The 25722-nt window shown below is 37.7% G+C and overlaps 3 protein-coding genes across 3 annotated transcripts; 1 reads left to right on the top strand and 2 right to left on the bottom strand.

Annotated features, from left to right (window-relative positions):
* Positions 1–3312: 3312 nt before the first annotated feature.
* On the top strand, positions 3313–6901 carry LOC126586108 (peptidyl-prolyl cis-trans isomerase FKBP62-like). The gene is made up of 13 exons (XM_050250805.1): positions 3313–3628; positions 3731–3817; positions 4341–4601; positions 4696–4770; positions 4870–4950; positions 5042–5236; positions 5323–5415; positions 5495–5670; positions 5784–5906; positions 5992–6138; positions 6224–6351; positions 6446–6560; positions 6661–6901. The coding sequence occupies exons 1-13, from the start codon at positions 3448–3450 to the stop codon at positions 6709–6711; spliced, it is 1713 nt and encodes a 570-aa protein (XP_050106762.1). The 5' UTR covers positions 3313–3447; the 3' UTR covers positions 6712–6901.
* Positions 6902–7448: 547 nt separating this feature from the next.
* On the bottom strand, positions 7449–11311 carry LOC126586106 (probable xyloglucan glycosyltransferase 6). Its single transcript, XM_050250804.1, has 5 exons — positions 10380–11311; positions 9765–10073; positions 8918–9208; positions 8725–8838; positions 7449–8537 (listed from the first exon to the last, which is right to left on the bottom strand). Exons 1-5 carry the CDS (start codon positions 11103–11105, stop codon positions 7902–7904), a joined length of 2076 nt encoding a protein of 691 aa, XP_050106761.1. The 5' UTR covers positions 11106–11311; the 3' UTR covers positions 7449–7901.
* A 9682-nt stretch (positions 11312–20993) lies between these two features.
* Positions 20994–24619, bottom strand: LOC126584611 (transcription factor bHLH62-like). Its single transcript, XM_050248942.1, has 8 exons — positions 23354–24619; positions 22838–23065; positions 22667–22732; positions 22418–22486; positions 22222–22293; positions 21930–22133; positions 21653–21737; positions 20994–21551 (listed from the first exon to the last, which is right to left on the bottom strand). The coding sequence occupies exons 1-8, from the start codon at positions 24299–24301 to the stop codon at positions 21514–21516; spliced, it is 1710 nt and encodes a 569-aa protein (XP_050104899.1). The 5' UTR covers positions 24302–24619; the 3' UTR covers positions 20994–21513.
* Positions 24620–25722: the final 1103 nt, after the last annotated feature.

Here is a 25722-nt window from a genome sequence, read left to right as displayed (position 1 = left end):
GACATAGATTTGGAGTGAGAAGGGAGGAGGGAGAGGAAAAAAATAAGTGAGTTTAAGTTTAAAATTTCTAAAAACTTAATTTTTATGTTTTTAGAAAATAGACTATATTTTTTAGTTAGTCTTAAGTTCAGTTTTTTAAAATAATCCTACCAAACAAATTTTTAAGGCCTTAAACCTGAAAATTATTTTTTAGTTTAAAAGTTGAACTCAAGTAGAGTATCAAACAGACTCTGAATGATTACAAATAAAAGTAGAAGATTTAAACAATTCTGAAAATTAAAGGGGTGTGTCCTTTCTACGTCTCACACATCTTTTTAATTTTTTGATTGTTAGATTGAATGAATTAAAGAAAATCAAATGACAAAAATTAATAAAAACTATGTGAGAAGTAAAAAAAGATGTGTGAAGTAACACTTAAATGCAAGGCACTCAGAAAAATCTATCCCATAAGGCCATCTCCAACCGAAGGGTCCAGAGGGCCAGAGAACCGAAAATAGCCCGAAAAATGTTTCCAACTGAGGGCTAGGCCAGAGGGTTGTGGAATCTGAAAGGGCCCCACAAAATTGGAAAGGGCCAAAGAGCTAGAGGGCTGACCACTTCCAGCCAGCCAGCCCCAAGCTGGCCAAATTTTTTTTTAATGTGTTGGATTTCCTGTCGGTGATAACCGACAAGAATACATTTATATTATTTAGTATAAATGTATTACGGTTTAGGGTTTCTTAAGAAAAAATTCAAATGCAACGGCTAGCTCACTAGCCGTTGCATTTGAATTTTTTTTTTATATAGTTTTATTATTATTTTTATTTACAAAATTTTTCATATAACTTATATTTTTTCCTATAACTTTTATTTTACAAAATTTGTTTCATATTTTTTTTAAATTTCATTTTTTCCTATAACTTTTATTTCACAAAGTTTGTTTCATTTTATTTTAAATTCTTTTTTTCCTATAACTTCCTAAGTCATTATATAATATTAAATTAAATTAAGTAACATTAAACAATATGAAACAACATTAAACAATATGAAACAACATTAAATAACATTAACCAACATACAAATTATACAACATAAAAAAATATTTAACAACATGAAACTTAAAAAACATTTTTAAAAATAAATTATGTTTGGCCTTATGGCCATTTGGCCATCGGTTGGAGACGGTTTTTTGTGACAGGGCTAAAACGAGCCCTCTGGCCCTCTGACCTTCGGTTGGAGACGGAGGCAAATATGACCATGTACTGTTCATTAAAATATTAATATCTTGGAGGATCTTAGAGGGCCAGAGGGCTAAAACGAGCCATTTGGCCAGCCATCAGTTGGAGATGGCCTAACATTTTAATGAACAGTATAGGGCCATATTTGCCTCCGTCTCCAACCGAGGGCTAAAGGGCCAAACATAATTTATTATTTAAATTTAAAAACTACAACAACTTAAATTCAAATCCAACAATAGCCGGGGTGTGCTATCCACACACCCTTTGTTAATTTCTGTCCGTTGATCTTCTTCAATTCATCCGATCAGACGGCCGAAAACTAAAAAGGTGTGGGAGAAGTAAAAAGAGGTGTGTGGATATCACACCCCTAACTTAAATTTAAAAACTACAACTTATATTTAAAAACTACAACTTAAATTTAAAACGACGAATTAAATTTAAAAACTACAAATTAAATTGAAAAACTACAAATAAAATTTAAAAACAACATTAACTTGAATTTAAAAACTATAACAACTTAAATTTAATATCCATAATCAACATCATCTTCATCATCCGCCATTGTAGGAGTATAGTCAGAGAAAAACAATTGCCGCCGGTCATAATTTCTTTTTTTTTTCTTCCTATCAACATAGGCCTTACTCATTGGAGTGTAATTCGAAGTGTTCATTTCCATATTCTTATCATCCATTTCTTGTTGTATTTGTTTGGCCCATTCTTCATGCCGACTTTTCTTTTCTTCCACCTCAAGGGCATTTTGCTCCACCATTTATCGCAATGAGGCCGCCACTTCATGTTGAGCGGTGTAATCATCATTTGCCTTGCCATTTTCCTTCAACCTTCGCGCCTTGTTTCGTCCCATAGCCCTAGGTATGGAACCTTCACCCGAAGATGGATTTTCTACCCTTATTTGTTGAATGGTTGGAGATCCATCTTCATCCATATCTGCAGCTGAGGATGCAGTTCCAAACACCGGCGTAGGAGCTCTATGTGGTGGATCTTTAAATAACACCCACCCTTTACAAATTTCCAAACAACTATGAAACTGAAAGGCTTTCGAGCTGCTCTTCATATACAATTCCTTTGCTTGGTGTACCTAGAAAAAAAATTAAAGAAAATTAATTTATAAAATTAAATGTAATATAATAAATATTTAAAATAAATTGTGAAAACACTTACTTCGTCGTAGTAATTAGTGTTGCTTTCATATCTACTTGCGGCTACTAACAATGCTTGATGCCATTTGTTCAAACTTGGCTAAAGATGTTTCTTCCATCTTGAAGAACAACTCTCGTGGTTTCGAATATTCATTGGAGTGGTGCATTCATAGAACTCTAAGTATTTTTTGGACACACAAGTCCAAACACCGTCATTTGTTTGACAATTCCCCCTCTCACTATCTTCTGACACCCATCTATAAGCCTTGCAAAGAGCTTCATCTTCTTTTCGGGTCCAAGCCCTACCTTTTATCGCAGACGAGGCCATTTGAAAATTATTGAAAAAATTGAAGGATAGATTTTTGAAAGAGGAAAGAAAATATGAGAATTGAAATGGTGTAGGAATGGTGAAAATTTTGTAAGGAATGGTGAATGAATGGTTTAGCTATTTATAGGAAAAAAATTAGAATTTTTGAGTTTTTTTTTTTTTTAAAAGGCCCCAATAACCTAAAAAGAAAAAAAGAAAAAAAATTGAATCCAACGGTAACTAGCGCCAGTTAGCCGTTGGATTCAAATTTCTCTTTTAGAATTTCTGTCGGTTATAACCAATAGGATTAACCATTTTTCTAGCCATAACCGACATGATTAATCATTTTTCTGGCTAGCCTTTCAACTCTTTCAGATTCCGTGGGGCCCTTTCAGATTCCACGAGCCCATTGACTTAACCCTCAATTGGAGATGGTTTTTGGGCTATTTTCGGCCCTCTAACCCTCTAGACCTTTTGGTTGGAGATGACCTAAATGGGAGGACATGTCGTCTACGCTGAATGATTAATCCGAGCCGTCAGATTAAACCCCGGAGCACGATTAGCAACAAATCGACAAAGCACCAAATCATCTCGCAAGTCTCGCGCTGCGACCCAAAACCCTTGCAGAAGGCTCTAGAACTCGAAAAGTTCACACCATAAAAGCCTCGTCTTCCTCACTCTCACACTCACCCAATTTTCTTCAATCTCAGAATCTCTTAATACGCATTCGAAACCGTTGAATTTATCATCTCGCTTTCTCGATAAAATGGACGAGGACTTCGACATGCCGGCGGCGGAGGAGATGAACGAGGACTTCGATCTCCCCGGTGAGGGGCCGGCACTCAAGGTCGGCGAGGAGAAGGGGATCGGCACCCAGGGCTTGAAGAAGAAGCTCCTCAAGGAAGGCGAAGGCTGGGACAACCCCAAGAATGGCGACGAGGTCGAAGGTTGGCGCTTTTATCTGTTTATTTTTTGGAAATTTTGAATTTTTGGAATTGTTTTTGGTGCCTTTGGATTGGGATTGATTGGGGGGTTTTTGTGGGTTGTAGTTCATTATACTGGGACATTGCTGGACGGGACTAAGTTTGATTCGAGCCGGGACAGGGGGACTCCGTTCAAGTTCACTCTCGGACAAGGTGAGGGCTTTTTGGTACTGTTTCAGCTTCAATCTGATGAAATTTATGAACTTGATTAAGTTTTTGGTTGATTCAGATTAGTTGGTGTGTTAGTTTTGCTCAAATGTACAGTTTCTTTGCACTTGAATTTTATTGTTAGCATATACCGATGCAATTTTGGTAGAAGTGATGACAAGTACAGGCATATCTTTCATTGGGGAAAACTTTCATGCAACGGGGTTTTCACTGTGATGGTATCTCAAACTAATCACTCAATGTCATGTGCAAAAGTTAAAGCATGTGGCATTGCGTGATCAGTATGGGATACAATTACAGTGGCATCCCCGTTACAGGTCCCTCCTTTTTAATCTGTTAAAAATATGGAATTGTGTTTCAGTAGTAGCATTGATCTTCAATATGATGTTCTTTTTAAGCTTGCTTTATCAATTTTTTTTTTTTTTTTTTTGGATCTTATGATATTATAAGATCATCGTTCAGGGTAAGCACTCTCTTACTGAGTCAATCTTGTGATGGTGTGGTGCAGGGCAAGTGATTAAGGGATGGGATGAAGGTATTAGAACGATGAAGAAGGGCGAGGATGCCCTTTTTACCATTCCCCCTGAGTTGGCTTATGGCGAGTCTGGATCACCTCCAAAGATCCCTCCCAGCGCTACATTGCAATTTGATGTTGAATTGCTATCGTGGACCAGTATCAATGACATAAGCAAGGATGGTGGTATAATCAAGAAGATCCTGAAAGAGGGAGAAAAGTGGGAGAACCCAAAAGACCTCGATGAAGTTATAGGTAAAAGCTTATCTTTGACGTTTGTTGTTGTTGGCTTGTGCACTATCTGTTGCCTTTGTCTGTTAACTTTGTTCCCTCCCTGTTTGTTATGCAGTTAATTTTGAGGCGCAGCTTGAAGATAAAACACTTGTTGCAAAATATCAAGCTGTGGAATTCACCGTCAAAGACGGTATCCTTTCTGTTTTTATATATCAATTCATTTGTTTTATTTTTTAGTAGAGATTTTGGCTGTTTAATGGACTTATAATCTACTAATTATTGTAATTAGGTTACTTCTGTCCTGCAATATCAAAGGCTGTTAAAACAATGAAGAAGGGGGAGAAGGTACTATTAACGGTGAAACCACAATGTGAGTTGCCTTGAGCCATCATACTTATTTTATTGAAATTCGAAAATAACAATAGTTAAAAACGTATATCTTACCTTTATGTTGGTTACAGATGGATTTGGGGACAAGGGAAAGCCTGCCTCTGGCTCTGAGGGTGCAGTTCCTCCAAACACAACTCTTCATATCACTTTAGAGTTGGTATCATGGAGAACCGTGTCTGAAGTGACAGATGATAAGAAGGTTATTAAGAAGATCTTGAAAGAAGGGGAGGGATATGAGCGTCCAAATGAAGGGGCTGTTGTTAAATGTAAGTGTTTGTTCATTGGGATGAGTACCTTGCAATCTATAGCACGTTAGAATTTTATTAAATCGTTCTTTGATTTTGTCTGGTAGTGAAATTGACTGGGAAGCTGCAAGATGGAAAGGAATTTTTGAAGAAAGGTCATGTTGAAGGAGAAGACCTGTTTGAGTTTAAGACAGATGAAGGTATACTTGTGTGCTTTTGTTTACATTTCTTTGTGTATTTGGCCGTCAGTGGTGCTGAACCATTGTTTGTATTGGACAGAGCAAGTGATTGATGGGCTTGATAGAGCTGTACAGACAATGAAGAAGGGTGAGGTAGCACTCCTGACTATTGCACCAGAGTATGCATTTGGCTCTGTGGAGTTCCAGCAGGAGTTGGCTGTGGTACCTCCTAATTCAACTGTCAACTATGAGGTTGAGCTTGTATCTTTTGAGAAGGTAGGTTGATAATGCCGCTCAGATTACATTGTGCACCATGTATGCCTTGGTATCAAATTATTGCGATAGTGTGTTTCGTTTTCTAACAATTTTTTAGTCTTTACGACCCTCAGGATAAGGAATCATGGGATATGAATACTGAGGAAAAAATTGAAGCTGCGGGTAAGAAGAAGGAAGAAGGGAATGCTTTGTTTAAGGCGGGTAAATATGCAAGAGCTTCCAAGAGATATGAGAAGGTAGGATGAAAAACATATTGGCTCAAGAATCTGATGGTTTGTCATTTGTTCTTGTGCTTACTGAAGCTTACCTTATTCCATGCAGGCTGTGAAGTACATCGACTACGATACCAGCTTTGGTGAAGAGGAGAAAAAACAGGCCAAGGTGTTGAAGGTTGCTTGCAATCTTAACGATGCAGCTTGCAAGCTGAAGCTGAAAGATTATAAACAGGCTGAAAAATTGTGCACCAAGGTTTGGAATATGAATTTATGAAATGCTGGCAACTCCCCTGTTTATTGTTGGCTTTTACAGTGACCAACCGTCGATATGTACACAGGTGTTGGAACTTGAGGGTAGAAATGTGAAGGCTCTGTACCGAAGGGCTCAGGCATATATTCAGCTGGCAGATTTGGATTTGGCTGAGCTTGACATCAAGAAAGCTCTTGAAATAGACCCTAACAACAGGTTTGTGCACCTTATGTCTGGATTCTCATTCCCGCGCTCAATTTGTTTCATTGAGAAGTGAAAATGCTTACGCATTGTTTCTTTGTTGAAACAGGGATGTGAAGCTGGAGTACAAGACACTGAAGGAGAAGATGAAAGAATACAATAAAAAAGAGGCCAAGTTTTACGGCAACATGTTTGCCAAATTGACTAAGTCTCCCGATAGCAATGTAAGCATCCTTTTGGTCAGCTAGTGGTGTTTTTTTTTTCATGCTTTCGGGGTTTAAACGCCTGATGTCGTTTGGTGGTTCATTGTTTTTGGCTCCGCAGAAAGAAGCTGCTAAAGATGCCGAACCCATGAGCGTAGACAGCAAGGCATAAAGGGATTGCATCGCATAATCGGCTCTCGACTTCATATTGTGTCATTAAGGAGTAAATCCCTAGTTTTTTTGAGCTGTAGGACTACTCGGTATTGGCACAAAGTTGTAATTGACTTGCTTTCTTCACCTGGATTGTGAACATGGGATTTTATTGGTAATTTTCAGGAGTATTAAGGGCATTCTCCCCCAAATTGAGCACCTTCTCTAACTTATATTGCTTCGGATAGAATCTATTATTTTAGCTCGTAACATTTTTCCGGGAGATTTTACATAATTACGTTGAACGTGATGAAATTTGACATGCTTTGTCCATCCGCGTCTCGTTCTCTGTCCCAGAGTGGCATGTACAAAGAGGGTAGTACTTTGCTTGGAAGAATGCCGGTCACCAAGCGGCATCAGTCGATCGGGAAATGAGTAGGTCAGATGTTTGATTGTGCCTCCATTACCGGAATTCTTTGCCTCCGGTGTTACCGGAATTCCAAATGAAAGGAATTTGGTCATCAGAAATTGTGGGTGGGGGGGGGTTAGTAGATGAGTAGATTAGATGTTCGATTACCTCACCGGAGGTGGAGAAAAACGGAGTTGAGGTCGTTTTAAGAGCCATACAACATACACTGAGATGATGCGTGGCGCAATTCGCGACATTGGCATTGCGCCATTGATTAGAAAGCCTGAGGTGGTAGCATTTTGATTGAGTGTATCACACTGGAAGTAGTACAAGAAAGTCTGGAAACAAAATTTCAAACAGATAAAGCAACGTCTATTATATCATACATAATTTGTTTACAAGAAAAATAAAGAATAACAAATGTGATGATCTAACAATTTGCCTACAAATCGGACGAGCCAATGAATCCAATGAATCCACTCCTACAAACTATATTGAGGGTCTTTTCCCCTTGCCTAAATCAATGAGACAACTTTCAATAAATGTCGCTTCACAAGAGCATAAATGGTACATACAGTCTTGCATTGAGAAACTGTGGTTATGATCTACAACACGTGTATGAACCAACGGGGTTGCTTACATTTGGGGAGCCGACCGCCAGAAACAGCAGGGTACTAAAAGTGACCGCACTTTCATCAGTGTGCCCGAGAAAGACTTCAAAGCTCCGATCAAAATGACCTGCACGCACCCGATGGGACATTCCGGGGAAGAGCTCAACACTACTCAAAAGCATTGCTCGGAAGTTAACTCACCTGCTCTCCTATCAAATCAAGACCAACAACTAGAAAGGTGATCCCTTGAAACAGTAGGAAGTAGAAGTGAATTCCTTGGGCAGAGAGCAAGCTTCTTGCTGAAGCAGTCAACAGTACAAAGGCAATTACAAGTTCTTTTCTGAATAAACGGTTTCTTCTCTTTTTCCCACTTTTTTTAGTTGTCGCTAGCTTAGTCAGCTCCTCAAGCCCCGATTCTGAGGCCGACCTATGAAGACCGGTAGTTGGCACCAGAGGCACAGACTCCCTTTCAAAGGCAATTAGATCTGTTTCCGATGATCTTCCCAGTTTCTTTGTCACTATCCACTCATAAGAACTCCCAAACTGAAACAATCCTGATATCATTGCATTAAATTTCGTCACTGACATGGTATTCTCAAACAGAAGGTAGGGGACGATAAATGGGAATGAACGTGGTGCAGGAAGAATATTCAAGACAGACATAATTCCGGGAACATAACAAACAACCCATGCTGGTAGCTGAGCTTCTGGCAGGAACATTGTCAGTGGAAGAATGATGCAAAATAGAGTGAATGAATAAAACGGCAGTATGAGCTTCCGCAGGAGGAAGAAGAGAAATATCAAATTCGCTTTCTTGGTCACACTCACCTGGAATATGAAAATACCAAAGGTTACATTCATGTGTACTTAAATTGGAAAGAACCCTTATATTAAACAGCCAAATAGATCCTGACGAGATTTAGATGACCACACGAGTCTCTTTTTGTTATAATTCCAAGGTCTCTTTTTTCATACTGTTCTAATAAAATAATTAACAGAAAATGAACTTCTATACCTTTGAACGGAGTATGTCAAAGAAACACATGCGGAATAACTGCATTGGACCAGAATGCCAGCGATGTTGCTGTTTCTTGTATGCACCATAGGACTCTGGAAGTTCACAAACGCACTGCAAAAGCAGCAAGTTCAGCAAACAATGCAAGGTTCATATTGTGCAAAGAAACTCCGACCGTGAAAACTACACACACCTTGACATCATTCAGATATATGAACTTCCACCCACAAAGATGAGCGCGAACTGCAACATCCATGTCTTCGACGGTCGTTCGTTCCAACCAACCACCGCACTCCTCAAGGGCCTTAATCCTCCACACACCAGCTGTACCGTTAAAACCAAAGAAGTTGATAAACACACCATTGACCTGTTGTTCAACCTCAAAGTGGAAAGACAAGTTTATATTCTGCAGTCTAGTAAGCAAGTTCTCATCCTTGTTTACAAAAGACCACCTTGTCTGGACCAATCCTAGATCATCATTCCCCTTCAAGACAAATATAAAACCAATTTTCAGTCCAGTAAACAAGAAGCATAGGCGACGAAATTGAAAACTACATAATCCCAGGTCAAGAGGTAGTTAGTATTCCCACTGCCCCACATTGGCGACATTATTACAAGAAGAGCTAAGTTGGACATAAACTGATATTTTTGCTTACAGTTGTGGTGTATGAAAATGAGATACGGATCAGGTTATTAAAAAAACATATGATATGCATATGCCATGTGTGTGATTGAAATATTCAGGCAACCCAGATATGATGACCAATACCAAAGTGTCAAACAAAGTATGAGCCTGAGAATGATGGCGAGCTCCTAATTGCACACTTTAGACATCATTAAAGAAGATTGTAAACCATGACTTAGTGGATGCGGAAAACATACATATATATACACTGTTTTTTCAAGTATTGTGAGCATAATCATTTACATAAGCTGAGATGTAATGAATGGTCCCATTCTACGTACGTAAACCCTATATTTATCCGAAACATTCAACTGTTTATCAGAATAGTGTGGTCTAGTAGGGATTGAAAAGTTACCTTGAAATAAGGAATGGTTTTCTTCAAGAATTCAGGTTCCGGCTGAAAATCTGAATCAAATATGGCCACAAATTCATAATTTTTAACATAATCGCAGCTCATAGCAGATTTCAGATTCCCTGCCTTATACCCTGTGCGTATAAGCCGATGTCTGTACAATATGGGGACACCCCGTTGTTGCCACTTGTTTACTTCTGCCTTAATAAGTTGTTGAACCTCTATATCATCAGAATCGTCCAAAACCTGTACAAGCATTCTCTCATTCGGCCAGTCCTGAATACAAACCGCGGCAATTGATTGATGGTAAACCTGTTCATCACCCGATTCGAGCACATATCAGTACTCAAATGAGTGACAAAGGGGTTTCTATGAAGAGCATGTGAAATACTTTTTGCCTATCAATGCAGCATTATATCTGAAACGGTAACAAATGATGCCAGGCTCTTACTTTTAACATCTAACAATATGAAGGGACTTTCTAGCTCATGAATTGTATCAAAAAAGGATAAAAATTGAAGCTTGATTCTAACTTGCATAGCTAAAAACACAACTGAAGCACAACAAAGAAAATCGAAACGGTGTCGTTTCAGGGATGAGAAACCTACATCATCTTACCTCCCTCTCATTGCACATAGGAATCTGCAGCAACACCATCGGATAATCCTCCAAATTCACTTTCTCAGCATTTCCCTCCTCCACATTGGACGACGAAGGCGACGACGTCGTTTTGTACTCCATGACCGCCTTGGGCTTGACTCTCCGAAACTTGATCCAGAAGCATCCGAGCACCAAAACGACGCGATCCACCGACTGAATCAGGAAGAGCACGATGCAGACATTGGTGAAGCTCTGCAGCGGCGGCGCCAGGTAATTGACTCGAACGTGGAGCCAATTGGCGTACACGAGCTCCGCCAGCTCCCCCGATCTCACGGACGGCGGACTGAAATGCCATCCCTTGAAGTAAGCCACGAGCTCAAAGCAGAGCAGCAGCAGCACGATGACCAGGAAAACCTTGATCGCGCGGTAGAGGCGGGAGGAGGCCGAGTCGGCGGGCGAATCGGGGGAGGTGACGCGGCGATTGGCGGTCAGGAGAAGGACGAGGAAGGAGTTGGCCACGGAGGCGAGGGAGGCGGCGATTTGCTGGAATTTGAGGCGGCAGACCCAGGACAACTGGCGGGCGCTCCGGGACCGGTCTTTTCCGACCGTACGATCGGGGCGGGGGCTGTGGATATCGACGGTGAGGAGGTGGCTGGATTCGTCGGAGGAGAGGAGGAGGTCGTGGTTGGTCTGTCTCTGCTTGTTCCACCATTCTTGAAACTCGTGGTTTTGAGCTCGAGACATTAATTTAATTAGTTTAAATTAAATAAATAATTAATATAAATATATATACTTCTTCTTCTTCTTCTTCTTCTTCGCCGTCGTCGTCTTCTCAGATCTCTGTAATTTTTGTGTGTGTGTGTAAAATTGTGACTCTCTGATGTGTGTGGCGCCGAAGGAGGAGCGGGAGCTTTTTTGAGCTAAATTTAGTAAGGGACTTTCTGCTCGGACATTTTTGTTTGATTTTTCCTACTTCTTCCCACGTTTTTGTATTTTATATTTGCCTAAATTTAAAAACTAAATTGTAGTAATGGTTTCTTAATTTAAATTCAATTGAAGCAATGGTAATTCAACTAAAAATTTATTATTATTGATTCATTAACTCATCAAAACATGCAGTTATGGTTCCTCAACTAAAAATTCATTACCAATGGTCCCTCAACTTTAATCCAGCTGGAGAAATGATCCCTCAACTTTAACCCAATTGGAGAAACTGTCTCTCAATCTTAACCTAATTGTAGCAATGGTCATTCCAACATAACTCATTTTGATAAAATTCTAACGAAGTTGACGAAAATGATCATAGCTATACGTTTTGATGAGTTAAAGAACTAATGGTAATAAATTTTTAATTTAAAAACTATTACTCTAATTTGATTAAAGTTGAAGAATTATCATTATAATTTACTCAAATTTAAAAGCTTGTGGTGTATTGTTTTTGTTTGTTGCGAGTGTAAGTAAGCCAACGTGACTTTGCACTTTTATTTTCATATCTACATATTTGCTTATTGGAAGCAAACTCGGGACCTCGACTATAAAATTGAATATTTTTATTCTACAAGTTTTTTTCGACATGTGAACCAATTATTGGATGGTGAATTTTTAACATTGTCACGCTCTATCGTTATCGTTGGTGCTAGTAACCCAACATTTTTATGCCACCTTGATAGCAACTATCAAATGCAAGTGATTAAGTGAAGCCCAAAAAAAAAAAAGTGATTAAGTGAAGCTTACATATTGACGTAAGTTTTACTTGTAGCAGAGAGGTGATATATCATGTGATGATGTTTACTAAAATAGCCCCATCATTAGGGTTGGGTTCAAAAAACTGAAAACCGAAAAAAATGGGACCAAACACTTAAGTAAAACTGAAAACCGAAATAAAAACCGAACTGAAAAAGAAAAAATTGAACCGAACCAAATCCCTTAACACTTTATGAACGTATGCCCATGATGTTTCTTTTGTGAAACTTTGTTGTCAAGTTTGAAACTAAATCTAGGGCTTTTTTTAGAGCCGGCCCTGAGGATATGCAAAAAGTGCCACCGCATAGGGGCCCCGATTCGAAAGGGCGCCCAAATTTTCATTACATGCATACATATGCGTATAAAATAAATTAGATGCAAAAGATAATCATATATGTGGTTCTAAGTGTAGCGGTTTAGCTCTTCTACCTTATAGCTCATGTGTTGGGTTTGAATCCCTGTGATATTGTTTTGCTATTTTTTAAGCTTTTGCAAATTTGTAAACTTAAAAAGTAGATAACAAAAACGCATCCAACGTGTATCGAACTCAGGACCTTTGAAGGTAAGGAAAAAAACATGGCCAATCAAACAACTTATTTTTGTTGCAGTAATTTGTAATATTTTAGTTTTATAGATGAAAAGATTGAGAAAAAAAAAACAAAAGAAATATAACATTAAAAAAATGAAGGGCCTTTATCTAAGTTTTGCACAGGACCCCTAAATACTCAGGGCCAGCCCTGGCTTTTTTAAGGAGCATACTTGGTTCAATTGAGGATATTTGATTGGTTATAAAGGAAAGTTTTGAAAGGCTTTGGAACTTAGAAGAGCTTCTCTATTTGTTTGGTTTTGAATGGATATGGTGATCATTTTTCTTTGCAATTGAGGTTGTTGATAGAATATGATTAGTTTATAGATACAACTACCTTCCCACTTTCCCACTTTTCCCATTTTCTTATTATTAGTCTACTAATGCAAGCCTCCTTTCTAAATTCCATATTAAAAAAAGATCAAGTTTTATAAAATAAAATAAAATAACCGAAACCGTATCGAAACCAAATGAACAAAACAAAACCAAAAAAAACTGAAAGAAAATTGAACCGAACCAAAGTTTTGGTTTGATTTCAATTTTGGCAAAAAATCGAACCGAATGAAACCGAACCCACCCCTACCCACCACACCTTCTCCTCCCATCTTCTCTTCTTCCTCCCATAAACGGCGCCACCCCTCCGCCTTTCTCCCCCACCCCGGCTCTCTCCCTTAGCACCCCCATGCCTTTTTTTCTTCCACTCCATTTTTCTTACGTTCTCCTCCTTCTCACCTCTCTCCCGTTTTGCCACCTTTTTCTCTTTCCCATTTTTCCCTTTGAACTGGGTTTTTGTGCCCCATCTCTCACACGATGGTAGCGTATCACATCTTTCTAAAAATGGCGGCCTCCCCTGTCTCTCCTCAGATGGTGTTTTGGGAGCTTGATTTCCCACTTTTGGTTATCTTCCAATTTCTCCATCTTGCTATTGTGTACCAGATTTCTTTTGCCTCAAATAAACCTCAATGCCCTAACCCATTCTATACATCCAGACCCCAAGACTGTCCTTTGTGGTCAATTTGCCCACTTTCAATTGAGAAGTCTGACCGAGCTTCTATGTCTACTGTCCACCATGAGAGCAAATCGCCTCTTATTTAGTTGAAGGTGTGTGAAACTAAACACTTAGGGTTTGCGTGTGGAGCTTTGCCTTGCCTCATTCTTTGGTTCTAAATTCATGTCCTACTTCACTGGCATTGGAACTGTGTTCTTGCTAGTCCCCAGGCAGTGGTTATAACTGTGAGGTTTGGCTGCTCCTTTCGATTTACAAGTTTATTAGTGATAATTTTGAATTTTGTTTGAAGTTTTATGATGTTGTTGGTATGTGGTTTAGCACTGTTTTTTTTTTTTTTTTTGGGTTGGGGTTTTGTAAGTTTGTATATGGCACGATGTAGGGGGGAATAATTGTTGTTTTGTGGTGCAAAATTGGCGATGTGGGTGTCAGCCGCTTCTGGTTTCTAGGTAGCTGCAGCGGGTCATCCCTCACCTAGGCTTTTAGGCCTTTCTCTATTAGCTAGCTACCCTTGGGCCCCTACTGCTTGAGCCCTTGTGGAGTATTTGTTTTTGGGTAAAACTATTTTATGTTTTTTACCTTTATGTACTATTTGTAATTGTTGCAAGGGGAACCTTTATTTATGCTTTGTTTGCATAAGTGGCGTCTTCTTTATGTATGTCGGTTCGTTCTAATGCTACGTGCGATGTAATATGTCCGTTTGGACTTTATTTTATAAATGTTCTCTAACTTCTGACCAAAAAGAGAGGTGATACAGTACAAAAATGTTGTCATCTTAATATCATATGTTCTTAATAGTATACCTAATGTGAAAACTTATAATCCAGTCATATTATGACATAAATTATTAATGGAAGCAAGTTAGGCACTCTACTTTGGACATAACACAAAGGCTAAAAAAAAGAGTATTTGAAGGGTTAAAATTAGTATGACTAGCCTAGGGATGGGCAATGGTTATAGCGGGCGGGTAACCGCGATTATTTACCTATAACCATTTATGTTCATACTCGCATAACCGTTTACCCGTTGGGTAATTACATAAATGATTATACCCATAACCATAACCGTTTATAAACGGTTATCCATATCCATAACCGTGTATCCATTTACCCATAACCATTTACCCATTTAACCATAACCATAACCATTTACCCATTTACCCATTTTTTGGCCCGTTTATCCTTTTTTAACCCATTTACCCTCTTTTTTTTCACCCGTCTACATTATTTTTTTAACAATTTGAAAATTACAAAAGAAAAATTTGTCATAATTTTTATTTTCTGACAATTAAACACCGTTATAAATACATTTTAGCTACCCATTACATACAATCGGGACTGAGGAAGTTGGAAGTTCCAACTTGGTAAACGTGGGATAGAAAACTGAGAATGATTTAAAATACCAAACAGATGCTATTGATAAGATTGTACACAAAGGTTGATAATCTACAACCCCACAAATTAATTCTATCAAAAACAAGTTCGATAGAAAAACTCATGTCAAACAAAGGCCGATGATTTATAATCCCACGACTTAATTCCATTGAACAAAGAAGTTTGATATCAGAACAAGTTCGATAAAAAACTCATACTAAAATTTAAACAATACCAAGCAGAAGCAATCGATAAAAACCCAAACTTTTGTTTTATAAAATTGAAAAGACATAAACTTTTATCTGCAAATCATCCTTCAATCCAAAAGGGCCACAATCCATAATTCAGGTGTTCAAGAACAAGACATCAAAAACTATAATCAGCCAATTAAAAGAAACCAAAATAGGCATATGGGCATTCCAGAAACCATACAAATAACCCAACAAAATTATAAATTAAAAGCATACCCAGAGTATGTTCAAGCTTGAACGAGCTTTTGGCCATGGTGGAATTCTCACTGCGATTGAGCGAGGTCACCGAGGTGTGGTCGAGTCGAAGTCGAGAGGCGCAGAGAGAGAGCGACGGAGAGAGAGAGCGAGCGACGGAGAGAGAGGCGCAAAGAGAGAGCGACGGAGAGAGAGAGCGACGGAGAGAGCGACAGAAAGAGAGAGCGACGGAGAGAGAGAGCGTAGGAGAGAGAGAGACGAAGTCGAGAGGCGGAGAAAGAGAGTGACGGATTTGTAACTCTGAGGGTTTTTACTTTTTTTTTTTAATTTTACATATATTAAATTAAATGGGTAAATGGATACCCGTTATAACCATGAATATTATCCATAACCGATGGATACCCGTTATAACCACGGATAATACCCATAACCGCCCATTTAAATTTCATGGATAAACGGTTATACCTATAACCGTTTATTTGTTTAAACGGTTACCCATAACCATAATCATCAACTTTAAATGGGCGGGTAACCGTGATTACCCATACCTATGAATATTTTGCCCATCCCTAAACTAGCCTATTGTGTGACTTAACTAAAATTTCTCGTCTCTTATTGTAAATATATATTATTGTCTAAAAAACAATTAAAATAGCTGGCCTTTCTAACACCACGTAAAGGCATTAATGTAAATTACTAGCACCGTTATCATCATTCTTAGAAATCTCTCAAAATTTTGATGGTTGTAAACGTATTGTTTTTCCTTTTCTCTTAATCGATTGGAAATAGTTTGCTTTAGGGGTCGTTTGATAACCCTTTTTTTTTCACTTTTTTTTTTAATTGAAGCTTGAAATCTTATTTAGTAACTACTTTTAGTTACAGTTTTAAAAAGAATTAAAAACTGAAAACTACTTTCTTAAGTTTTTTAAATTTGGCCTTGAGTAGCCACTTAGTAGTACGGTCTAGTGGTATTCCTCTTCACTTGTAAGTGAGAGGTCTTAGGTTTGATTCTTGCCAAAAACAAATTTAAACCACATTATTGATAGCCGATTGTGAGGCTAAGCCTACCCCCTCCCCCTTAGTGTAAATAATATTGGTTGTTCAAAAAAAAAATTGGCCTTGAGTTTTCACTTTTTTATTTTTAGTTTTTATTTTTTTACAAATTGAAAGTAGTTACCAAATAAGATTTTAATTTTTCAATTTTCAAAAAAATAAAAACTAAAAATAAAAACCAAAAATTGAAAACGAGATGATTATAAAATGGTCTCATGGTGAATGAACTAGTTGTTTTTGCTTGTGCTTTTCTTCCCCAAAGTTTTGTTTGGTTGTTGTTATTAGTTGTTATTTAGGTGAAAGGTGGAAACTTTCTTGTCCTGGAATGGTTTGTCTGCTTTGAAAATCATTTTCTGCCTTTTCACTTTTAAAATTTTAGGAAGTTGTTGGAAAATAAAATCAATCATTTGTCCAATTGTGCTCTGTCCATTTGGTTCGATTCACTAATTGACCAACTGATGTCTTATCTAGTTACGAATTATGTGTCTGCTTAATTGTTTGAACAAATAATATGTCATTTGTCTCTTTGACAACAATGGCTCCACATTAGAATGCGTAACTCATAAAGAAATTGATCTACTTGATAGGGCGGGAAGCGAATACAGATGAAGATGCACAGTTTGATGCGTCTCTCATCTTGATTAAAAAGTGGTGAATTTACTGTGCTCCTCATTGAATCTACGCGGTTATAGTAGTTTTACTTTTAAATATCGTTTCATTTAAAAAAAAAAAAAACTAATGAAAAAGGTTTGAAACTTTTAGTTTTAATGATAAGGACAAAATAAAGGATAAAGTTAATAGTACCAGAATTGACTTTTTAGTGTAAAAATATAATTTTTTATTTAAAATAAACTATATCAGAAGCTTTTCGTTAAAGTTTAATTTAAAAAAAATCTACATTGGGCATAAAGCACAAGTTGCTAAGCTAAAACCAAGACCCAAATAAGCTTTGTTCATTCACATGTACTAAATGAACTCACTAGTTGACTTACAATGCTCAAGTCTGATCGAATTGGGCCTGAGCCCTAAATGAAGTATCTGACATGATTCATAGGCCAGGCCGAACTTGTTTGGGTTTGTCAGCCCAACTAGACACTAGTTGCAACCTTATAACCCAACTTCTGATAGGGCCTAAATTTCAGATTTGTTTTTGAGTTGTTCATTTGGGTAATACCTGCCTAACCATAACTGGGATGAATGCAATGAGTCCCACAGTATATGATTTCTACTACTTACAATCTTCAATTTAAAGTTGGAATTCAGTTAGGATTGCAATGAGATTGTTTTACTTGATTCGTTATATAGGGTTTTAATTTGGATCTGTGTTAACAAGTTAGAGCTAGTTACGCACCCACAATAAGAGTTTGACTCTCGCTCCTCTCTTCTCTTCTCTTAAATCACTACATATTGTTAAGAGTTTGACGTTCACTCTTCTCTTCTCCTCTCGTCTTTGTAAACTGAGTTATATGCTAGTTGGTTAGTTCAGTGTGCCCATCTCGTTGCACTCAAATTCAAAGCTCTTTTGCATAAATTAGAGTATATTAGAATATCGCATTTGCTAACAATTTTTTTGTAGAAGTGCCAAGGAAAGTAAAATATTTTTACAAACACACAAAGTAAAAGCAAGTAAAAAAGTTGATAACATAAGTCGGACAAGAAAAGGAAGTCAATGGTATTTTTTTGTTTAAAAAAAAAGTTTGAAGTTGTCCAAGAGTTTCTTGTTTGACATTTGGGGCTCAACACTTTGCCCATGACAAAAAAATCTGTCTACCATTAAGAGAAGGAAAATGAGGTGCGATTGTGACACTTAAATCTATATACTTTCCGAGCTAGATTTTATGCAAAGGAAATGGCATAAGATGCTTTTGATTTCGTTGATTAATGTGTAATTTGCAACAAGAAGCAATAACCTCTGTAGAATGCATGGTAAAAAAAAAAGAGACAAACACGCTTACAGTTGGAGAGCATGAAATTATAATGCATATGCAAGTGTTTGGTGAAGCAAATGATGACTGTCAATTTCTTTCTTTCTTTCTCCCAAAAAAAAAAAGCAAAAACAACACAACCAAACCAAAGGTAAAAAACCCTAATGAGAAATGAGTGATTTTAATAGTGACAACTTGGTTAGTAGGGCACCTACCCTAATACTTATGGGTCACCCTGCATAATTGACCTTAAGCCACCCACTGTCCTTGAGACTTGAAATCTCTCCAAACATTCTTTCTAGCTCTAGGTGAGGAGTTAGCTGGGTGGGGTCTCTCATTTCTCTTTGGTTTGGTTGCAATTTGCAAAATCCAAAGGGTAAGCTAGATGTATCTCGCGGAGACCCGAAGCCTTTCCCTTCCATTATGGACATAGATTTGGGGATTTGATTATGACATACCACCCATATATTTTTTCCAACAACGAGCTTAGTACAAATATTGTGAGATTTACTTGCAATAACAATTGACAACTAATTATGCATGTGTGTGCAAGAGACGTGTTAGTGACACTCGACTATCTACATGGACAAAAACATATGCACAACACACATGTGGATGGCAGTTAATCGTTGATGTATTGTGAGACTCACTGATATCAACTAAGAAATAGTTTCAACGACGTCATTCATTCAATTGATGTTTATCACGTATTTAGAAAATAAACTTTATGTCTAATAAATACTTAATCACGTGGTGAATTGATGAATTATATGAGATCTACTTGTATCAACAATTAACAACCAACCATACATGTGTAGGCTCACTAGGCTGCTCGTTATAGAACGAAGTCCCAAGCCTAAAAAATAACAATAACAATGTGCGAGTGACATTTAGGGCTTTTGAGAACTACTTACATTAATGTTTGACAGTCAACTAAGCCTGCATGTACAGAAATGCAAGAGTTATTTTAGTGACACTCACTCACATGTGTATAAGTGACTGTCAACTGTTGATTTATGAAACTTACATAGATTAATTGATAACCAACTCCAAATTCATACATGAGAATATCTTCTTAGCACTTCTCATACAACAAAACTAAGTGCGACTTTTGCATGGGATCGTACTTCACAAACATTGAACCAAGCAATTGTCAAGGTTTAGAATTCTAAAGTTTCTTTTTTAGAATTCAAAGTTCCTTTTAGAATGCTAAGTCTTAACATTAAGAACATTGAAATTGGGTGCCAGTGCAGCCTAAACTGGCCAAGTCCATGTCCATTTAAGTCCTTTTTTTCTTCTCATTTTCTGAGTTGTCTATCTCAACCTCATTAGCAAAACATGAGGAACAAAAGATTAATCAGAAAACACACCACAAGCAAAGCAAGCATCCGAAGAAACAACTCCAAAAGTGGATCAATGAAACTGACAAAGAAAAATGCAAAAAGATAACAAAAACAAATATCAATCGCATACACGTCTCCATGCAATTGGCCTTGAATTTCATGGAGACAAAACTGTCAGGCTATAATTTTCTAATTGTAATTATTTATTTGCCTATCATTGCAAATTATATATAATATGTCATGTAACTGTTCAGAATGCTATGCACCAGAAACCACCAAAGCATCTTTTTCATCTGGTAATTATATTACACTAATCTGCAGACAAATAATAGACCCCTCAATTAAAATAAATGATTAAGGCTGCAATGCACAGATCTTTTGCTCAACCCTAAACTTGGTTTTTTACTAACCACCTCTTAGAGAAGAAAGATTAGGATAATTTTAAAGGGCATCTTTCCAAACCTGAACTCCACTACACAACCCTTTTCTTTATTTTTTAATTACACAATAAATTTAAAAAGTGGGTGAAGATTATAAAGCTCCTTTGGTTCATTGGGCCTAGTCAGAATCTCACCACTGCCAACCTGGGATTCTTTTGATGTTCTTTGTATTGTTGTGTATTGTTAAAAAAAAAAAAATCTAAACAATTTTTAATGAAGTGGTTCTAACTTGTAAGTTCTAACCTCTCTGCTCATTTTTTTTATTTTTATTTTTTTATTCAGAGCAATAAAAAGGGAACAGAAGCTTCTGTTTTTGGATAATCTGTGAAAATTACAGGAGCACAAAATGTGGCAGAAATTATGGCTGACCCCAGCTCAAGATTATAACCAATTGTCTTAATCATTCAAATTAGACTTTCTTAGAGAGCAAGTGACCCCACTCCTACAGCTAGTTGCAACCCAAGTTTAATTAGAATCAAATCCAAAAGATTATGCAAATTTCACTGTGATCAATTGACATGACTTTTGTGGAAAATTACAAAATTCTCATTGAAATGACGACAAAGCTCTTCCCTCTAATTAATTAATTAATTAGCATTGTTATCTTACAGAAATTGCTTCTGGGATTTTACAGTGGATAAAACAGCTCTCCCCAAAAGAGGAAAAAAATTGGAACAAGAAATTACATTGAGTAAACGAAGATGAAAGTCAATTGACTTCTGTGGAAAATTACAAAATTCTCATTGAAATGATGACAAAGCTCTTCCCTCTAATTAATTAATTAGCGTTGTTATCTTACAGAAATTGCTTCTGGGATTTTACAGTGGATAAAATAGCTCTCCCCAAAAGAGGAAAAAAATTGGAACAAGAAATTACATTGAGTAAACGAAGATGAAAGGAAGGCAGAAAAATTAATGGCTCTCCAATAGGAGAAAATCTTGTGCAGGGATGCGTGACCACTTCATCTTTAAGACATCTCTCATAAAAGTATGAGATTTTCTTATATGAAATTCCATCTGACTCCAAGCGATCCCAATCACTGTGAAAGCTGCTCTAATCATGCAGCCCTACCAATATCTTTCTTTGAATAGAATAGACGTCAAGGGTTTGGTACCAAGCAAAGGATAAAAGGCTCGGTATCAGCACAGTGCATGCAAATCTTCAATTTTTTTTTTATATCTTGTATTTACAACAACATCCCCTCTGTCCACATTATTATGGACTGACAAAATGGTGATCAGAGCTCAATTTTCATGTGCGATACTTGATTTGAACCTGCATCATGTATAAAAGAAAAATTGCCATCATATGAATTTGTGTTTTACAATTTTATATGGAGGAATGTGAGGAAGTATTTTTAGTTTATTTTTCCTTACCAAGCAATTCTGATTCTCTGGTTGGATTTTGGCCAAAACCCATCTGAACAATGGTATGCAGATCATCTTCACCAAATGCTGGAAACTGGTAAAAGTAAACCAGAAAGAATCAGATAATTTTTTTTTACCCGACAATTAATATATTTCTTAAACAACCTAACCTGTAGAAGGGAGAACTCGAACTTATGTGTAAAAGGATAATCAACTGATCTAACCAACTGACCGAACCCTCAATAAACTTAAAATATTGTGGAAGTAAAACAGTAAAATTAATTACGTGAGGAATGCCTTCACTACTAAAACCACTGAGAGGAGGTAATTGCATCCCAAGGCTTTGACACGGTGAGGTATTATCCAAGGGGTCCACTGCCCCATTAGAAAGTACTGGATTTTGCTGGCGTTGGTGTCCATAAATGGCTTGTGCCGAGGAATCTGATGGGAATATTGGATGCTGTGGCAAACCATGGTTTTGTTGAAATATCTAAAACCAAAAGGGAAAGAAAAACAATTCAGAAAAGTTGGAAAATATTCATTTAATTATGTTTTTAGAGATTAAATTATGAACCTACCTCTTTTGACATTAGGGTTTCCATGTTGAAATCCAGCCTGGTGTTCACAGAAGACAACTTCATGGAGAGAAACTGCATACAAAGAACATGGAAATATACCCGATTAAGGAAATGACATGGAATATGCATTCTGCAATCCCAATTTACAATTAGATATCTGTGTTGACTTTTTGATAAGTAAAATGTCGATTTTTACCTCGACTTGGCGTTGTAATGACTGCACGTAATTTATAATCTCTTCAAGCATAAGTGCTTTTCCAGTCACCTAAAAAAAGCCAAAAAAATATCGAAGTCACGTTAGTAAAAGTGGCACATTCATGTACTTCAGAAAGTTAAAAGCTTTTCGTACATTAGGGTTATGCCCCTTCACCCTAATTAATTAATATATCTGTAAATTAAAAATTAAAGTGGTTTAGAATATTGCAGCTCTGTATTTAACGCATACCTTATTGCAACCCGGCACAAGATCTTGAAGAAGCTTCATCCTTTCACTAATCTTCTCTCTTCTTACCTATCAAAATTGCACCAAAAAAACCCATGTCACAACAAAGCTTGAAATTAAAATGGAGGAAATTAATTTAAATTAAATTAAAACTACTCAACCCATATTTCTTACCCTTTCAGCAAGGCTGTGGCTGTCAGTGGCTTGACCCCTTCTTGCTCTTACATGAATGTAATCCTTGGGAGGCTCAGGTGGTTTTGGACCAGTCTTGGTATGCTTCTCATCAGAACTGGTGCTTCCCTTTGCATCCTCCTCGGCTTTCACAGACCCATTTTGGTCATTCCCATTGTTTTCACTTGGCTTGCTTCTCTTGGTATTAGAATTTTCGTTAACTTCAGCCCCCTGAATGCAATTAATAAAAAGTTAATTGCTTTAACAAAAACGATGCACAAACTCAAAATCTAAATTTTTTATTTAGGCCTAGTGATCACGTCAGTGCGCCCGCACTTTGCACTTTGAGCACAAATCTTGATTGAAAAAAGTAAGTTGCTTTATAATAATTAAAATGATGCAGGAAATGAGTTTGATTACGTCAGTTGATTATGTGCTCCGCTCGTTTTTTTTTTCCCACTCAAATTAGACCATCTTCTCGTCAAAGAAAAAATAGTAGAAATTGGGTATTGTATGTACCTTGGTGGAAGTTGGAGATGGGGATATTGGAGGAGGATGATGGTCCTTTGCTTTTCCTTTGGAAGCTGATTTTCTTTTCCTAGAATTCAAATCCATGGAATTGGTCTCCCTGTTTGGATTCTGCTCAGAAATCGTCGATTCCTCTCGGGAATTGGGGAGTTCACTCCGATCCTGCAGCAGAGCACGCATCTTTTCCTGCATACTCGTCTGAGATCCGAGTGCCTTAATCGACGGACTGCTCGAAACCCGAGGAAGCTTGCCGCCATTTCCCGCTGCGGGATGGAATCTAAACGACGGTTGTTCAGTACTGTTGTTATTATTCGTTCCCAGCTGTGATGTTCTGCCATTGAAGCTCCTGCTTCCGAAACACGAAAACTTCGCCGCCCTCTCGGCGAATCCAGGGTCGGCGGAGAACTCCGCCAGGCTGGAATTCAAGGCCATGGAGTTTCCTAAATTGGGTAGCTTTTCTTTCTTCAAATGGTGATCCGGAATGGGCAGGTTTAACTTGGGCGGCGAGTTCAGCGGGGTGCTGTAGCATGAAGTGTTGGCACTTGCATTTCCATTTCTACCCATGTAAGAATTTTGAATTCCCAGCAATGACTGGGAATGCGGCGCGAGATCGCCGGAGTTTCCGATGCTTCCGAGCTTTCCGATCAGTTCCCTGATCACGAAGCTCTCGTTGGAGATGTTGGAGTTGGACGCCGCCGGAGATGACACCATTGAACTCAGCGCTGATTCGAAGTGGATGTTCTGGTCGGTTGACTTGTTGTCCCAGTTGGGATTGTAGAAGCAGTCCGGGGACTGCTCCAAAGAGCAATTCCGGTCTGCGGCAGCGGCCTGGATATCCATGGCGGTCGAGAATGAAGACCGCCATGCCGGTATTGAGGATGCTTGTTCTAAGTGAAGCGGAGGCGGGATTCCGGCATTTAGGAAAAAATCATTCTCCATGATCGCCAAATTGTCAATTGGTAACCAAAGACTGAAACTTTATAATGCTGCAGCTGAAAAGATTGCTTTTTTTTCTTTCTTTTTCTTCGGGTTTTTCGGAAAGCCGACGAGGTGGTTTCGGAAAGAGAAGCAGAGGAAGTGAAAATTTGGGTGTGGAGAGAAGAATGTGGGGTTTGGATATATATGATTGTGGGAAGAGAGAAGGAGAGTAATGAGTGAATGGTTTGGTGTGTAAAAAGCTTAAGCAAAAAGCAGAGAGACAGCAAAAAGGAAGAGAAACAGAAAGAAAAAGAGAAAGGGAAGGAGGAGAAGGGGAAGGGGGTGGGTTTGTGGGGGTGAAGAAGTTAAATAGGGGAAAGGGTGAGACGAAAAAGACAAAGGTTGGTTTGACTTTTTGTGCCACGGTTTTTGGGTTACGAGTGTTTATACAATACGTTGTCTTAAAACTACTCTAATTTACGAAGATTTACGCAATATAAGAATATTGTCATTGTAAATTTGTTCACGTAATATTGTATTATTTGCACGAGATGTTATTGTAATTGTACTAGTGCTACATAATATGTCCTCCTAATTTATGTATTCGTTACAACAATATATATACATCAAGAAATATGAGAAATAAATTAGTAGCAACCTAGTTATTCACAAAATTAAAACCTAAAAACTCTTATTACGGAACAGAAATACCATCAGATGATGGTACTAAAGTGACACACGTGTTTGAGTGTTTGGTTTGAAGTTTTTAAAGGGGAGGGGTAAATGGTAATTTTACTTTGTCTGCCTCCGCAAAAGGCGGGAAAGGAGGGTGGTTGCCGGGCCTTGGACGTCAAAGCACCTACAATGTCCAATTGTCCCAACTTCCCCTCTCGATGTAAGCAAATCCGCGTCCACTGCCCCTGGAACAAAGGCCTGGGAACCACTGCCAGTCTCTCTCTGCCTTCTACTCTTTCTTCGGTTTTTGTTTTCTAATTTTATAAATTTCATTGGTCATGTATTTGTTGTTTAGGAACTTGGTTGAGACGGGAGCAAGGGAGAAAATATCAGTAATATTGGAAATATCAGTAGTCCGAAAATACGGAAATATCGATGGAAATATCGGGATAATATCGATATCGATAAAAATTACATGGAAACCACGGAAATTGTAAGAAAAACTTGGAAATTTTTATTGAAACTTTGCAGGATGTTTATTTAGTCAATTATCTATTAGTTTATCACAAAAAATTGGAAGGAAATGCATTGCATGATGGATTTAACTGATTTAAGTTGATTATATAACGAGCTGGCAAACATTGTGAGTGTAGAAAATATGTAGTAATTAATGAAAGAAGTTTAAACCCACCATAATCATTTATATATAATGAATTAATACAATATTTTACACTTTATACATTGCATGATAAGATACATGAGTGACT

The sequence above is a fragment of the Malus sylvestris genome, chromosome 10 (genome assembly GCF_916048215.2).
Source record: "Malus sylvestris chromosome 10, drMalSylv7.2, whole genome shotgun sequence".
NCBI classification, from domain to species: domain Eukaryota; kingdom Viridiplantae; phylum Streptophyta; class Magnoliopsida; order Rosales; family Rosaceae; genus Malus; species Malus sylvestris.
Note: the sequence above shows the minus strand (reverse complement) of the source record. Positions and strands in the feature narration are given on the sequence as shown.

Bases quoted from the DNA above. Each gene is read 5' to 3' on its own strand.
- LOC126586108 (XM_050250805.1), top strand. From the start codon at position 3,448: ATGGACGAGGACTTCGACATGCCGGCGGCGGAGGAGATGAACGAGGAC. The intron at 4,602-4,695 runs GTAAAAGCTTAT...TTTGTTATGCAG, and splicing joins AGACCTCGATGAAGTTATAG to TTAATTTTGAGGCGCAGCTT. The intron at 5,416-5,494 runs GTATACTTGTGT...TGTATTGGACAG, and splicing joins TGAGTTTAAGACAGATGAAG to AGCAAGTGATTGATGGGCTT.
- LOC126586106 (XM_050250804.1), bottom strand. From the start codon at position 11,105: ATGTCTCGAGCTCAAAACCACGAGTTTCAAGAATGGTGGAACAAGCAG. The intron at 10,074-10,379 runs GTAAGATGATGT...GGTGATGAACAG, and splicing joins CTATGTGCAATGAGAGGGAG to GTTTACCATCAATCAATTGC. The intron at 8,538-8,724 runs GTATAGAAGTTC...TTCATATTCCAG, and splicing joins TTGACATACTCCGTTCAAAG to GTGAGTGTGACCAAGAAAGC.
- LOC126584611 (XM_050248942.1), bottom strand. From the start codon at position 24,301: ATGGAGAATGATTTTTTCCTAAATGCCGGAATCCCGCCTCCGCTTCAC. The intron at 22,487-22,666 runs GTATGCGTTAAA...GGCTTTTTTTAG, and splicing joins TTGTGCCGGGTTGCAATAAG to GTGACTGGAAAAGCACTTAT. The intron at 21,738-21,929 runs GTAATTAATTTT...TACTTTTACCAG, and splicing joins GTAGTGAAGGCATTCCTCAC to TTTCCAGCATTTGGTGAAGA.